The sequence below is a fragment of the Phyllostomus hastatus genome, unplaced genomic scaffold (genome assembly GCF_019186645.2).
Source record: "Phyllostomus hastatus isolate PE091 unplaced genomic scaffold, TTU_PhHast_1.1 phas_contig_17, whole genome shotgun sequence".
NCBI lineage: Eukaryota > Metazoa > Chordata > Mammalia > Chiroptera > Phyllostomidae > Phyllostomus > Phyllostomus hastatus.
In genome coordinates, this window is record NW_025333664.1 from 19,123,492 (window position 1) to 19,140,630 (window position 17,139).

The window sequence follows — 17,139 nt, forward strand, 5'->3', positions numbered from 1 at the left end:
CTCCCTAGAACTATTAGAAAAGCAGTATGAATGCAAAAAACATCTATTTGAAAGCTAAGGTCCCAGAGAAGAAAGTTCAAAAAGTGAGACCGACATTCTAAGCTGCTTTCTCTTTGATGCATTTACCAGTTCGAAACAGGCACAGGCCGAGAGGCAGGAAAACAGAATGGAAACTGGCTGGTAAAAGGTTAAGGAGCTATCAGCAATCTCACGGTGCTGAGGGATTGATTATAAATTTGAGTGCATAGCCAACCAAGGTGGCATGGCTCTGGTAGAGAACTTGGCTTTCATTTGGGACATCTGAAGGTCTACACTTGAGGAAGGAGGGTAGACTACCTTATAGGCTAGTCTTACAAAGACTGAATCCAGCTTCCAATTAGGTAAATCTCTAATTAGATTAATAGGCTATAATTCTATTCTAATTGCTTACCAGAGCTTAAAGAAATCCTTTCTGGAGGAAAATAAACTCATTTAGAATCTCTCCAATTTTTCAAACACAAACGTCTATCATTGAGTCAAAAATTACCAAACATAATAAATGACAGGAAAAAAAAGGCAATAAAAAGAGATTCATGGGTGATCTAGATATTGAATGATCAAATTTGGATTTTAAAAATAACTGTGACCAATAATTATAAGTTCAAAAAAGAGATGATTAGACAGAGAATTTCACCAGGGAGCTATAACATATAAAAATGAGTCAAATGGAAATTCTACAACTGGAAAACATCATAAAAAATTAAGAATATAATAGACAAGCCTTGGCCCATGTGACTTAGTTGGTTGGAGCTTCGTTCAGTAAACTGAAGGTCATAGCTTTGATTGCCAGTAAGGGCACATGTCTAGGTTGTGGGTTCAGTCCAGTCCCCTAGGTTGTAGGTGTGTACGAGAGGCAACTTATCAATGTTTCTCTCTTTCTCACACTTTCTTCCCCTCCCTCTAAAATCAATTAGCATGTTCTTGGGTTAAATGTAGTCATTTAACTAATGAATGGAATAATAAGTGAAACAACAGATTGATGTTCCCCTCTCTCTCCATTCTTCTGTTTCTCTAAAATCAATTAAAATAATAAAGTAGTCTAAAAAAAGAAATCTCATTGAAATTAGAAAATTTTGAACAGAATAGTTTTAAAAAACAGCTATCAAAACTTGTGTGATGCAGCTGAAGCTGCAGTTATTTATCTATTATTTATAAGGAAATATATTGCCTTAAAATGAATTTATTAGGACAGAAGAAATTCTGAAAATGATCTAGGTGTCAATAGAAAGAGAAGAAGGAATTATCCTGCAATAGGTTGAAGGATAATTCAGTATATTATACTGTAAAGTTCAGAAATTGATGAAATAGAAACCAAAGAATAATAATCAGCAAACCCAAAGTTGGTTCTTTGAAAGACTAATAAAGTTAAGAAATCTTTGGCAATGCCCTAGCTGATGTAGCTCAGGGGATTGTGTGTGGGCCTGTGAACCAAAGGGTTGCCGGTTCGATTCCCAGTCCAGGCACATGCCTGGGTTGCTGGCCAGGTCCCTGGTTGGGGGTGAGAGAGGCAACCAACTGATGTTTCTCTTCCTCTCTTTCTCCTTCCCTTCCCCTCTCTCTAAAAATAAATTAAATCTAAAAAAAAAAGAAGTCTTCGGCAAAATTTAAGATCTAAAAGAGAATGTACAAATTACCAATATCAGGAATGAAAAGCAACATCACTATAGTTTTATAGACACTAAAAAGTAAAATATTATGAACAAGTTATTGCCAAGAAATTTGAAAATTTAGACGAAATGGACGGATTCCTAAAAAACCACAGTTTACCTCACCTAACACTATTTGAATAGTTTTTATCTGTGAAGGAAATTGAATCTGTGCCATGGCCAGGTAGCTCAGGTGGATAGAGCATCATTCCACTGCACCAAGGTTGCCAGTTCGATCTTCCAAAAGGGCATATACAAGAAACAACGATGCATAAATAAGTGGAACAACAACTGGATGTTTCTCTCTCTCTAAAATAAATAAACAGACATGTAAGAAAATAAATCGAATATGTACTTTAAAATCTTCTCTTAAGGAAAACCCAGGATGAGATGGTTTCATGGTGAATGAATTTTCCCAACTCTTTGGAAGGAAATAACACCAATCCTATAAAACATCTCAAAGAACAGAAGAAAGGAAAAAACATTTCCCAATATATTTTATGAGTTCAGCAATTTTGATCCACTGTGTAGTTCCCCTTGGCTATTATTATATACATCTTAGAACTAAAGTTCACCTTATACCTTAAACAGGTATTTAACATGTTGGACCTTATTTTCACCTTTACTCAATTAGCAGATACTTCCAGTGGCACAAAATGATCCAGTTGTACAAAATTATTCTCCCTCTGTACACTGGCCAACTAGCATAGAACAGTATTGTAGGAAAGAAATTTTTGCTGACAGAATAGCTTTAACCCCACCCCCTACTATGGTAGAAGCTGATAATAGTAAGGTTTAATTTGCCTGTTTGTTTTTCTCCTGCAGACTCCATTAATAATATACCTCTTTCATTTCCTGATTGACTATGCTGAATTGGTATTTATGGTAAGCAAACTTCTACATAAAATCAATGTGTATACATTTTAAATTGTATTGTCTTTCATCTTTTTTTAAGAAAAAAATCTATTTTAGAAATTTAGGAGTTTCTTAGAGTATAAAAGCAAACACCTATTTTTAATTTGAATTCATAGAACTGTAACTGTACAATTGACCCTTGAACAATGCCGGGGACTAGGGGTGCTAACCTTGCCGCCCCCACCCCACATAGTTGAAGATTCGCATATGATGTAACTTTTTACTCCCCCCAAACTTAAGTCGTCCCTCGGTATCTAAGGGCATTGGTTTCAGGACACCTCTTCCCTGCTCCCTCCGTAGATACCAAAAATCCCTGGATGCCCAAGTCCCCTGTATAGAATGGCACAGATCAATGTATGCAGTTGGCCCTCCACATGCTTGCACTCCCAACCCTGGATGGCTAACAGCACAGGCATTTACTGAAAAATATCTGTGTATAAGTTGACCTGCATAGTTCAAACCCAGACTGTTCAAGGGTCAGCTGTATAATGGAAGTATGAAGAGGAGTTTATGACATCTGACCAGTTCTAATGTCTTATACTTTTAAAATTTGATATGTGAACAATGTAGCCTTGATTTCTCTAGCACCAAGATTTTATGATTGGCTTTAATTGTGATGTCAGTGTTAAGGGCATCCTCAATTTCCTAATCATTCTGCCACGAGATTCTGTGACAGTAACAGAGGCCTAATGAGACTTTCAGGGACAGGAATCTGAGACAACAGGGCTGTTTTGAGAGCATAGTAATTTGAAACATTTGCCTAATCTAGGGTCAAAAATCTGGGTAAAGTAGAAGGTCCTCTGGGTTCTTCTTTAATTATTATAATGGCTACCATTTATTGAGTACTTACTGTGTGCTGGCACTTGACATACATTAGGCCTATAAAGCAGTGGGTATTTTTCCTACTTTACAGAAAACTTAGTAACTTGCAGTTACAGAGCAGATTTTCCAGTCTTACTTCCCTGAAGAGGCTTTGTCTTTGGGACTCAAAGTGAGGGCTGAGGTCTGTCTGACTGTGAGAGGTCAGTAGTGATAGTCTATCATCATCCAGAACCTTTAGGCCCTGGCAGCATTCCATTACTCCAACACTAATTGGGTTCATTTCCTGTTTTTTCCCTTTCTCTTGACAGATAACTGATGCACTCACTGCCATTGCCCTGTATTTTGCAATCCAAGACTTCAATAAAGTTGTGGTAAGTAGTCAGTGAGTGGGGAAAAAACTGGTGAATTTGGTAGCACGTTGGTCTCTTATTATAAAGAACCAAGATCACACATGTATTTGAGGATCCAACTGGTTTTGTTTTTTTTTAAGATTTTATTTATTTATTTTGAGAGAGAGAGGAAGGCAGGGAGGAAGAGAAGGAGAGAAACAGCAATGTGTGGTTGCCTCTCGCTCGCCCCACACTGGGGACTTGGTCCACAACCCAGGCATGTGCCTGACTGGGAATTGAACCGGTGACTCTTTGGTTCACAGTCCTGCGCTCAATCCACTGAGCCACACTAGGTAGGGCTGGACCCAACTGTTTTAAAATGCTAAGAAGTGGGATCAAAGCTTCTGGCTTATTCAGCCAGCCCCGGAATGGCCAAACCCAAACAAATAAGACAGCTTTACTAATAGATAAAGGTGTTCTTAATCTTTGTAGATTAATATTCACTCACCTGTGCTAATTCAGACTTTTTTCAGCAAATGGAATTGAACTACGATTATATTAATGAGGACCCTTAAAAATCTTCCATTTCTTTCACCAGCTTTTTATTTTTATGGAGGAAAATTAATATAGCTTTTAACTCATTGTTATGTGTATCCAAGGTAAAATTGGATTTCCAATGTAGTTTCTGTTTCCTTGCAGAGAGCAATCTTAATTGGAAAACTTGACACATATTAAACACCTGTTGAAAGTGTTGATGTAAACTGTAGTTTTAAACTATATGTAATAGCCAAGGGGAATTGTATAGTGGGACCATTTTTATTTTTCTTGGCTCTGAGAGAGTTAACAGATTAACCATGTGTACGTACTATCTGTGTAGTTATTCAAAAATTGGCTGCAGTCCTCCTTGATTGGCTGGAAGCCACTGAGAAGATTTGGACTGGGGTGAGAGAAGGCTGCATCCCATTGGTGATGTCTGTTTGTGATTCATTTTCACATCTGTTACCAAGTAATAGAACCAGAAATAGCAGTCTGCCTTTCTGTGGCATTGGTCATCAGTAACACATAAAGCTGGTGAATTCTAGAATTTTAGATATCAAAAAGAGACTGTGAAAATATCTAGATTTGAGAGGTTTCTTTATTTGGGGTCCATTATTAGGTCTATAAAACCCTTGAAATGATATGAAAAATTATATGTGTGTGTGCATGTCTTTTTTTTTCTGTTTTTTAAATATATTTTATTGATTATGCTATTACAGTTGTCCCATTTCCCCCCTTCACTTCCCTCCACCCTGTACACCCTCTCCCACCCACTCCCCCCACTTTAGTTCATGTCCATGTGTCGTAAGTTCTTTAGCTTCTACATTTCTCATACTATTCTTACCCTTCCCCTGTCTATTTTCAACCTACAATCTATGCTACTTATTCTCTCTACCTTTTCCCCCTCTCTCCTCCTCCCACTCCCCTGTTGCTAACCCTCCATGTGATCTCCATTTCTGTGGTTCTGTTCCTGTTCTAGTTGTTTGCTTAGCTTCTTCTGGTTTTGCTTTAGGTGTGGTTGTTAATCATTCTGAGTTTGCTACCCTTTTACTATACGTTTTTTTAATCTTGTTTTCTTAGATAAGTCCCTTTAACATTTCATAAAATAAGGGCTTGGTGATGATGAACTCCTTTAACTTGACCTTATCTGAGAAGCACTTTATCTGCCTTTCCATTCTAAATGAAAGCTTTGCTGGATAAAGTAATCTGGGATATAGGTCCTTGTCTTTCATGACTTGGAATACTTCTTTCCAGCCCCTTCTTGCCTGTAAGGTCTCTTTTGAGAAATCAGCTGACAGTCTGATGGGAACCCCTTTGTAGGTTTCTGTGTCCTTATCTCTTGCTGCTTCTAGGATTCTCTCCTTCATTTTTACCTTGGCTAATGTAATTATGATGTGCCTTGGTGTGTTTCTTCTTGGGTCCAACTTCTTTGGGACTCTCTGAGCTTTCTGAACTTCCTGAAAGTCTATTTCCTTTGCCAGAATGGGGAAGTTCTCCTTTATTATTTGTTCAAATACGTTTTCAATCTGTTGCTCTACCTCTTCCCCTCCTGGTACCCCTATAATTCGGATGTTGGAATGTTTAAAGATGTCCTGGAGGTTCCTGAGCTTCTCCTCGGGGTTTGTTTGAATTATTTCTCCATTCTTTCCTGTTTGGTTCTTTCTTTCTTCCTTCTGGTCCACTCTATTGTTTTGAGTCCCAGTTTCCTTCCCATCACTATTGGTTCCCTGTGCATTTTCCTTCATTTCTTTTACGGTAACCTGCATATGTTCATCTAATTTGCGACCAAAATCAACCAATTCTGTGAGCTTCCTGATCACCAGTGTTTTGAACTGTGCATCTGATAGGTTAGCTATCTCTTGGTTGCTCAAAAGGATGAGTTCTGGGGGCCATTGATTTGTTCTTCTGTTTGAGCCATCTCTCTCTCTCTCTTTTTTTTTTTTTTTTTGGTCTGGTCGCTCCTGTTACGGTGAGGGGCAGAGCCTTAGGTGTTCACCAGGGCTGCGGGCACCCCAGTCGCTAGATTGTGACGTTGCATGTGAGGGCGGGGTCGAGAGGGAACAATAGCGGTAGCTCTGTTCTCTGTGGGACCTTTGTCCCTTCCCTGGGATCCTGGGTTGCGAGTTCTGCCCTGCTCCACAATCGCTGCCTCACTGGGTCTGCCAGCTGCTGCTTGCGTACTCAGGGTCCACCCGCTGCGATATTGCACGCCCCAGATGCCTTATGCTCCTCTGGTTGGCTTATGCGCCCAACTCTCCCTGCTCTCCACACCGCGCCCTGCGCCCCGGCTGCTAGTCTCCGCCCCTCCTACTGGTCTGGATGAGCAGGTTTACTTCAACTTCTTGGCTGTCCAACTTCCATTCAGATAAATTTTCTTTCACTTCTGGATGTTATTCTGCCTCTAAATTGTTGTTGTTCCAATCTTGGTTGTGCGTGGAGGTATGGTACGTCCACCTATGCCTCCATCTTGGCCAGAAGTCCGTCTTTTCTTTTTTTTTCATTCAGAGAGTCCTTAGTTCTTATCAGTGCTCAAAGAGTCCTTAATTCCTCCTCTAAAGGATTAAGAACAACAAGTTAGGGACTTAGTATCACTAAGAGCAGGGAGTATACATCTTGGAGCATTTGTGACAATGTGGATGCCAAGTGAAATAAGTCAAACAGAGAAAGACAAATACTGTATTATTTCACTTATATGTGGGATCTAAAAAAGTCAAACCTGTAGAAACAGAGTAGATTGGTAGTTGGCTGGGGGTAGGGAAAAGGGGACTATTGGTCAAAGGGTATGAACTTCTAGTTATAAAATGGGTAACTTCTAGGGAATCTAATATACATATAGCATAGAGATATTAGTTAATGATACTGTATCATATATTTGAAAGTTGCTAAAAGACTAGATCTTAAATGCTCTCACCACACACAAAAAAGAATGTTAATTACATGAGGTGGTGGATGTGTTAACTAATCTTATTGTGGTAATCACTTTTCAATATACAGGAGTGGGAAAAAGTAGGTTTATAGTTCATATGGAAAATAATAGAATACTTAATAATAATATAAAAATAAACTGAGACTTCCAGTCCAATGGCAGCATAGGTAAACATGGTTCAACTCCTTGTATAACCACAGCAAAAATTACAACTAGACTACAAAACAACTGTTATCTAGAATCGTCAGAAAATCAAGATGTATGGAAGTCCCACAACCAAGGAATTAAATAAGTTACATTTAACCAGACAGGTAGGAGGGGCAGAGATGCACAGAGAGGCGTGGAGACGCTGAGACGCAGTACGGAGGGTCCCACACCCACATATGGTGGATAAAAATGGGGAGGGATACTTGGGAGCGATGGCCCCACACCAGACTACCCAGCCTGGGGTATCAGTGCCAGGAAGATAAGTCCCCATAACTTCTGACTGTAAAAAAACAGTGGACTTTGGGGCAGTAGAAGAAACTGCAGGATTCTCAGGAGTCTCCTCTTAAAGGGCCTTCAGTGGACTTAGGATTATGCAGACTCACCCCCTCTGGACTCTAGTATGGGGCAACAGCTACAAGGACATTAGTGGCATATGGGGAGAAATTGAAGTGTCTGGCATTAGAGCAAGTGCTGGGGACAGTTTCCTCCCAGATAAAACTCCAGAGGCCAGTCAGCAGCGTTGTCCCCTTTCTGAGCCCTTGCCTACACACAACCACAGAGCAGCGAGACCATATTGGAGACTCCATCAACCTGGTTCTCGTGGGTTGTCCCACCCAGGCGATTAACTAAGGCTCTGCCCCATGCAACTTACCAGTACACTTTTCTACAACAGGCCACACTACTAAGACAGGGAGTCAGGGCGGCTCTACCTAATACATAGAAACAAACACAGGAAAGCTGCCAAAATGAGGAGACAAGGAAATACGGCCTAAATAAAAGCACAGAACAAAACTCCAGAAAAAGAACTAAACAGAATGAAGATAAGCAATCTAACAGATGCAGAGTTCAAAACACTGATTATCAGGATGCTCAAGGAACTCATTGGGTACTTCAACAGCATGAAAAAGACCCAGGCAGAAATGAAGGTTACACTAAGTGAAATTAAGAAAAATTTACAGGGAGCCAACAGCAGAGTAGATGAAGCTGAGAATCAAATCAATGATTTGGAACATAAAGAAGAAGAAAACATTCAGTTAGAAAAGCAAGAAATAAAAAAGAATCCTAAAAAACAAGGATAGGCTAAGCAGCCTCTGGGACATCTTCAAATGTGCCAACATTCAAATCGTAGGGGTGCTGGAAGGGAAGAGGAAGAACAAGAAATTGAAAACTTGTTTGAAAAAATAATAAAAGAAAATTTCCCTAATTTGATGAAGGAAATAGACATACAAGTCCAGGAAGCACAGAGAGTCTTAAACAAGATGGACTAGAGAGGACCACACTAAGACACATCATAATTAAAATGCCAGAGGTTAAAGATAAAGAGAGAGTCTTACAAACAGCAAGAGAAGAGCAGATAGTTACCTATAGGGGAGTTCCCATGAGACTGTCATCTGATTTTCCAAAAGAAACTTTGCAGGCTAGAAAGGACTGGCAAGAAGTATTCAAAGTGATGAAAAGCAGGGACCTACAACCTAGTTTACTCTATCCTGCAAAGCTATCATTTAGAAATGAGGGGCAGATAAAGTGCTTTCCAGTAAAGCTAAAGCTAAAGGGTTCATCACCACCAAGCCATTATTATATAAAATGGTAAAGGGATTTATTTAAGAAAAAGAAGATAAAAACTACGAACATTAAAGTGGCAATAAATTTACAACTATCAATGACTGAATCCAAAAAGCAAACTAAGCAAACAAGCAGAACAGGAACAGAATCATAGATACGGAGATCATCTGGAGGATTAACAGTAGGGATGGGGAAAGGGAAGAATGGGGGAAAAGGTACAGGGATTAAGTAGTACAAATTGGTAGGTACAGAATAGACAGGGGGATGTTCAGAACAGTGTAGGAGATAGAGTAGCTAAAGAACTTTTATGCATGACCCATGGATATGAACTAAGAGAGGGGATTGCCTGAGGGAATGGAGGGTACTGGGTGGAGAGGGGTTAAGGGGGAAAATTGGGACAACTGTAATAGCATAATTGATAATATATATTTTAAAAACGAATAAACTCTTTCATGTACTCACAACTGTAAACCTACTTTTGCTCACCACATATATGTATATATACATATCAATCATTGTGTTGTATGCCTTAAACTTACACAATGTTATATATCAATTATACTTCAAAAAGGTGGAAAAGAGAAGAAAATTTAGGGCTGAGGTGAAAAGCTTTAACAAGATTCCTTGGAAGGCCAGAGATGACATAACTAGGCATGAAATTCATAAGCAGAGGAATTCAGAGATAAATTAGCAGTGGCTGTTTTCCTTTCCAAGATAAATTGTCCATGTAAACCGTAATCTTTGTTCTTTGAGGTTACAAGCTAAAATACTTAGGGATGAAGGGTCATGTTATCTACAACTTCCAAATGGTTTAGAAAAAAATTTGTACGTGTTTGTGTGTATAGAGAGAGCTAAAGGAAATGTGACAAAATGTTAACAATTGGTGGACCTAGGTGTTTAATTGAATTTTTTCAACTTTTCTATAGTTTGAAATTTTTTAATGTAACAGACTAGAGAAAAAATAGAAAATGTCTATATCCACCCGTGTGTGTTTGTACATATATATGTACACGTGTCTATATGTGGTATATATGGGATATATATGAATATCTGAGGGAGGGTTGGTAGCTGATTTAAGAACACAATCAGCCCTTGGCCAGGTGGTTCAGTTGGTTGGAGCAGTGTCCCATACACCAAGAGGTTGCAGGTTTGATCCCCAGTCACAGTGCATATGGGAGCAACTGATCGATCTTTCCCTCCCTCCCCTGTTCTCTCTCTAAAATCAAGAAACATATCATCGGGTGAGTATTTAAAACAAAAACACAATCAGCCAGATGATTTCAACCAAAATATAAAACTGAGATGTGTTTTAATGAAAGTTGACTACAGATGCTGCTAAGATCGTGCATATTCCTTTTGTTTCTGTTCAGCTTTCATAAAAACACCACACATGTTCTAATTACAACAGTTTTTAATGCGGGGGAGAACCTTATGGGGAAGTAATGAAACTAGGTTTCAGATAGTTTCTTAAAGTCAGATTTTGGTGTCAACAGGAGAGACATCCTTTAATTTAGAGCACAAATAGTTTTAATTGATTTTGTAGTTGTTTCTGAGTTTGTATGAACACACATAGAGATTTTTGTGTTTTTTTCTTTGTAACAGACTATTTAAAGAGGGAGACAAAAACCAAATGAGCTGTTGTCGATACCTTGTTTTTTTAGCACACTGAGACCGTCTGTTGTCACTGATATGGAGTTAAAATTTGGAATAGTTTCGTTTCTCCACACTCAGAATTCAGCCTATTGGAACATTTGGTTTCTTGTCAGAATAAGAGTTTCACTTACACTGTGTCAGAAATTAACTCATTCTAACCCCTGGTTCGGTAGCTCAGTTGCTTAGAATGTCGTCCCAATATGCCAAGCCAAGCATGTGAGTTCGATCCCCAGTCAGGGCACATACAACAATCAACCAGTGAACGTATAAATAAGTGGAACAACAAAGTGATGTTTACCTCTACCTTTCTACCTTCTCTCTGGAATCAATTTTAAAATTAACTCATTCTAAATGGCAGGTTTTGATGATGTTAATAAACTGTTGTTAGTTTGGGTGGAATATCAGAACATGTCTTCCTTCAAATCTTTCCCACTTTTTCAAAATGGGCCCATATCATATAATCTGGAAGCATTTTAGTCTTGCTGGCTTTAACTCCTGATAATGTAGCTGTGTCTATACTCAGAATACCTCCCAGAAAACTGTGATGCAGAGATGGGGGACTCCATCCCCTCCCCATCTCCAGCTGTTAGCCTGTGAACATGAATGCTGATTGATTGTGACCAGTTGATTCTCGTGACATTTTACATCTACCTTATTGGACAAAAGCAGCATTAGTCTAGTTGTCCTTTGCTGAGATGTGCTTCCTGTTTGGAACTCAGAATTCATGTGGAAAAGCTGCACGTGGTTTGGTAGAGAGTGATAAAAACCTTAATGTGATTAGAGCATTGTGAATTTGGAGGATAGACTCTTGAATTTGGAACGTGCTGAGGCTAACAGTTGGAAATGCAGCAGAGGATGGAGTATTCACCCCCCTCCCACTCTCACCATAGGTTTTGGGATGCAAAAGAGTATAGGCACAGCTTTGATGATTAGAAAAAAGCTCCTTATTTGAAGAAGGGAAATTATGTCCTTGCAAAATCAAATCTTGCAAGGAACAGGAAACAGGTGCTTGGGGGTATAGATAAGGAGAGAAAGGAAGAAGACTCCACCTGCAGATTTTTTTTTTTTAATTTAAAATTTTCTACTGAAATAGCACAAGCATCTGTGTACAAGCTGATTAGTGGTCAAAAAGGTAACAGATCTAGGTAATTACCCTTTCAGTCAATTTTAACCTCTCTTGCTTTAAGTCTCATCATTGTCAAGGCCACTGATTACATCTAGAAATATTTACCTTTAGGTTTTAAATTGCATTCCTTAATTTCATTTATGTTTACATTTCTAATATTTTCTTTGTGTGTGTGTCTAATTTTCCTTAGAATTTTAGCCACTTTCCTGTCTCTAACTGGATGCAGTGGGGATTTTTAAAAGAAATTTTGTCTTTCCTTAGGGGTGCTGAGTTAATATGTTGAGACGATAAGCCCCAGACATAATGGTAGCTGTGTGGGTGATACTGAGGGAGACAAAAACTGAGGTAGCAAAGAATCTGGCACTGCTGGCCTGACGCTCTTCTCCTGGAGACTCTCCTATCATAAAATCTTTTCTATTTTAAAGTATTTTTGGAAGATTGGGGTTACAAGGAATTACTTTTCTTTCATTGTTGGCACATTGTCCCCTTTACTCAGTCTACTTATCCCTGTTTAGCCGCCTCCATCTCTGTATAGTCCTGCTGGCTAGCTGCTAGCCTGGGGAACGGGTCTGCATTCCCCCCGCCCCGTCTCTCTGGCTGCTCCTATACAACCCCCTTGTTTCCTGTTAGCAGCCTTCTTTGTGGACCTCACTCCCTTCAGGTGGCCTTCTTTGTGCAATAGAACTCCAGGATCCTTAGTTAGTGGGGCCTCTGTCCTTCTGCCACTGCTGCTGCAGCTGTCCTCTTTGCTGAGCCAGCCACCTTTTCTCTGGTAAAAGCACCTTAGTTTAAATTTTGTTCTTTTAACTAAACAACCCCAGCTGTGAATGGCAGCATAAATCTTACTGATGATAATTCCCACCGCTTGACTTGGACTTTCAGAGATGATCAAAGGGAGGGTTTCAAAGTTTGTTCAGGTTTTTCTGATTACACCTCTACCTTAAATCCTGGAAGAAACCTGGGGTTTTTCTAGGGTGACCCTTTGGTTTTCTTTTGAAAGATGGTGCTTGTACTGGCTGGTGTGGCTCAGTGGATTGAGCACTGGACTGCAAACCAAATGGTTATGGTTTGATTCCTAGTCAGGGCACACACCTGGGTTTCTGGCTAGGTCCCCAGGAGGGTGCATGCAAGAAGCAACCACACACTGATGTTTCTCTCCCTCTCTCTCCCTCTCTTCCCCTCTCTAAAAATAAATAAATAAAATCTTTTTAAAAAATTCTTTAAAAAAAAAAGAGATGGCTCTTGAAGCTCTTTTCTTAACTTGGGAAATTTTGCATTATTAAATACCTAAGCTACATAGAAAATATATAAAGAATAATACATGCTGTGAACCTATTTTAACTTAAAAAAATAAAAAAGTTATTAGGATAACAAAAAAGTTATAACTGAACAGTGCTGTAAGAAATGTGTGTAGGGGAAGATTTTACCTAGTCATGGTAGGGGAGTGAGTGTGCCTTCCTGAGGAAGTGATTATTTTACTGAGATCTAAAGGCTATGTGAGAGGGAGTTCACTAGAAGAAGAGGTTGTTCCAGGTCAAATGTACAGGCTTGGGAGCAAGAGGGGGCATGGCACATTCATGGTGTTTGAACCCAGAAAGTGAGAAGTAGGGGGAGTGAGTGTGTGATGAGCCTGGAGAGGGAGGGCCCTGTGGGTCATGGAAACACTTGCATCTTTATCCTAAAAGCAATGGGAAGTAATTTGTTTCATGTGCTTTGTCTTTCCCCCCTCCCCCAGTTTAAAAAGCAGAAACTCTTCCTTGAACTAGACCAATACGCCCCAGATGTGGCTGAACTCATCCGAACGCCTATGGAAATGCATTACATCCCTCTGAAAGTGGCCCTGTTGTAAGTATTCTCTGACAGAACACGGCTCAATGCCAACAAGTGCAAGGAAAATCTGATGAGGCTTTCTCATGTTGTTTGTTGTATTTTTGGAGGTTTGCAGTCTTAGTCATCAAGTATTTGCTGTAGTTCTGTTGCACAACTGGGGTTCTGGCCAACAAAAGAGACAGAGCCATTCTGTCTCTGTTGGGACAAAGCCTCACACAGGGACATGCACAATCAGCCCTTCACAAATGCTTTTTCACTCAATGCTGATCTGGGCTCCAGCCTACTTATAACCACTGTTTGTTTCTATAAAAAAGAAAGAAAGGGTTCTTTAGTTGTGATATATAGGTTGAGTAAATTCTGATCTTTATATGGTGGTTGTTCTGAGTAACTTCTATCCTTTATGTATAATATAGTCCTCGATTTGTAGTTCAGAAAACAGAGGTAGAGTTCCAAAGGGACCCATGCCATATGCCCAGATGGGTAACCAAAGGGGAAGAGTGAAACTTACTGAGGCTCTGCAAAAGAATTCTCTAGGAGTACTCAGTGCTGCCAGTAGGTTTAATTCTTTCAGGTTATTCCCATTCATATTCTTGAGATATAATAGTCAACTAATAGTAATAATATTGAATATTAATGATTTAGGAATATATAGTAAACAAGATGGACAAGTTTCCTCATGCAAAATCATGACCTTAGAACTTCAGAATTAGAAGGGGCCTTATGAGGACAGGTTATTCAACCCTCTGCCTTGTGTGTGAATCTCCTGTTCAGTGTTCAAGACAGATGGCTGTATAGCTGCTTTTTGAACATTACTTTCTACTTAGAAATGTCCCCCCACCCCTGTGCCACCAGTTTTGAAGTGTCAGTTCACATCTCTGTATTTCAGAAATATTGGTGGGAAGTACTTAATAGAACCAGAGGTTTAACAACATTATGAATCCCTTATGGATTAATATGTCTCCTGAGGATAGTCTTGTAATAGCAGCAGCATTTCTTTAAAGGTTGTGTAATAAACCTATCTGTAATTGCTGGGGAGAAAAAAAAAACCACCAACAATTTCTAGGCCTTTGTCTTTAGAACTGCTAATCTTACAGCCCTGGGAGGTATTGGATTTAAGGTCTTTATTTTTAAATAATAATTATAATCTCCCTGAGACACTGTTATGTTTCTTCCTATCTGATAATCAGAATTATGTAACTGGTCTCTCTTTTCACTTTGTCTGCCAGGAAACACAGAGCCCGATTTGAAGCTGATTATTACAGTGCTGTAGAGGACCCAGTGGGTCTTCTTTCCCTGGCCTTTACTTTCTCCTTTCATTTATGTTTCCCTGGTCTTGATTCTTTACTTCTATTTTTATTTTACTGTTATTTTTATTATCTGTTCTTATTTGAGCTGCCTCTGATCTTTTGTGGAAGCCAGGTAGAAAGAAATAAAAATAATAATCCAGTATGAGTATATAAGATTTCCCCACTCACCACATTTCAGATTCATTCTCTCAGTCATTCCTTTTCATCTCAGGAAAAGACTCCGTGTTTCAGCTTAATTCCTTCCCAGTGGAAGTTCAAGATATCCTGTGAAGTTCTAGGGCAACTAGCTTGTTGAACAGCAGATAACTTATTCTGTCCTTGTTGTCCGGCTGGGTGGATACTGCTTGACTACCAAGAGGGCTAAATCTAAGCTGCCCTTGAATGGGGTGGTTAGCCTGTGGCACAGTTCAGGAACCTGACTGTGAATAAAATGTATTTTTCTGGGTATAACTATTCCTAAAATATATGGTTGTGGAGAAATGGGTAAAATTTTTTCATTTTAAGTCTGAAGTAGTAAAAAGAATATAGGCTTTCAAACTGAAAAGACCTCATTTCGAATGTATTTATCAGTTGGGGAAATCTTGGGCACCTTAATTAAGTAAGCACTGAGTTCCAGCTTCTTCATCCACAAAACGGGAATAATGCTATTGCTAGTTTGCAGGATCTCTGTAATGATTAAATAAGAGGGTTTTCAATAGACTGCATAGCACTGAATAGGGAGTACATGTTCAGTGCCTTTTACCTACTGGCCTCAATCTCACTCCATTCTCTTTCACTTAGAACTCATTTCTAAGAAACTGCCTTCCCTTGAGTATGCTTTTAGTAAAACTTTTTTGCTTTCTAGCTCTAGTGGCCAAGACTTCCTGGTCCTTTGACCAGGATTACTAATACTAAATATGTGTGCTTTTCCCCAGCTATCTCTTAAATCCCTACACGATCTTATCTTGTGTTGCCAAGTCTACCTGTGCCATCAACAACACCCTCATTGCTTTCTTCATTTTGACCACAATAAAAGGTAAGACCTCCCCCCCCCCCCCCCCGCCCCGCCACTGCCTGCCAAAAGTACAAAGCCCTGATTGTGTAGTGTTTTGTAACACTTATGCTGTGGATTTTTTAAAAATACAATGCAACACTTAAAAACTTTAAAAAAAATTACTAAAGTATGAGTGGATAAAAAATCTGTGGTGCATTTACACTATGGAATATTACTCAGCCATAAGAAAAGAAGGAGATCTTACCTTCTGGGACCTGGTTCATGGATGGACCAGGAGAGTATTATGCTAAGTGAGATAAGCCAGTCACAGAAAGACAAATACCATATGATTTCACTGTGGGATCTAAAGAACAAAAGAAAGTAACAAACAGCCCTGGCTGGTGTGGCTCTGTGTATTGAGTGCTGGCCTGTTAGCAAAAGGATCACCAGTTCGATTCCCAGTTGGGGCCACATGCCTGTGTTGCAGGCCAGGTCCCCAGTTGGGAGTGTGTGAAAGGCAACCACACATTGATATTTCTTTCCCTCTCTTTCTCCCTCCCTTCCCCTCTCTCTAAAAATAAATAAATCTTTTAAAAAGAGAGAAACTAACAAACAAAATAGAAGCAGACTCATAGATACATAAAACAGGCAGAGTTGAGGGACTGAGTAAAAAAAGGTTGAAGGGATTAAGTAAAAAAAAAAACAAAAAAAAACAGACACAGACAACAGTATGGTGATTGCCAGGAAGAAAGGAAGGTGGGGGTGGTGAGAGAGGGCAAAGCGGGGATAAATGGGGCAGAAAGAGACTTGACTTTGTGTGGTGAGTGTACAATGCAATATGCAGATGATGTGTTACAGTGTTGTATGCTTAAAACCTGTATGGTTTTATTAACAAATGTCACCCTATTAAATTCAATTAAAAAAAAACAACCCAAGACATTACACAAGTAATACTAGATTATTATAGAAAATTTAGATAAGCTAAGAGAAAAAAATTAGTTGAAACATCTTGAAATTCTACTATTCAGAAAGTTACTGTTAACATTATTTTTTAAAATATTTTTAATGGCGTATAATGAGATAGCAGTCTTTTACCTCTCTCTTCTCACCCGTAGTTCAACTTCTTCAAATCATCTATTTCTAATTTTTGCTAGTATTTACTTCCATAGTTTTAAAACTTTTATTTATTAATTTTAGAAAGAAAAAAAGAAAGAAAGAAAGAGAAAGAAAGAAAGAAGAAAGAAAGAAGTTTGTTGTTCCACTTAA

General features: G+C 39.1%; 1 protein-coding gene across 2 annotated transcripts in view; it reads left to right on the forward strand.

Moving 5' to 3' along the window:
* Positions 1-17,139, forward strand: part of PIGU (phosphatidylinositol glycan anchor biosynthesis class U) — a 94,286-nt gene that overhangs the window by 14,460 nt on the left and 62,687 nt on the right. For both annotated transcript variants that reach the window (XM_045832994.1, XM_045832995.1), the window contains 4 exons: positions 2,511-2,570; positions 3,731-3,793; positions 13,499-13,608; positions 15,815-15,915. In XM_045832994.1, coding sequence (XP_045688950.1) covers positions 2,511-2,570; positions 3,731-3,793; positions 13,499-13,608; positions 15,815-15,915 — 334 coding nt within the window. The remainder of the gene's footprint in view (positions 1-2,510; positions 2,571-3,730; positions 3,794-13,498; positions 13,609-15,814; positions 15,916-17,139) is intronic.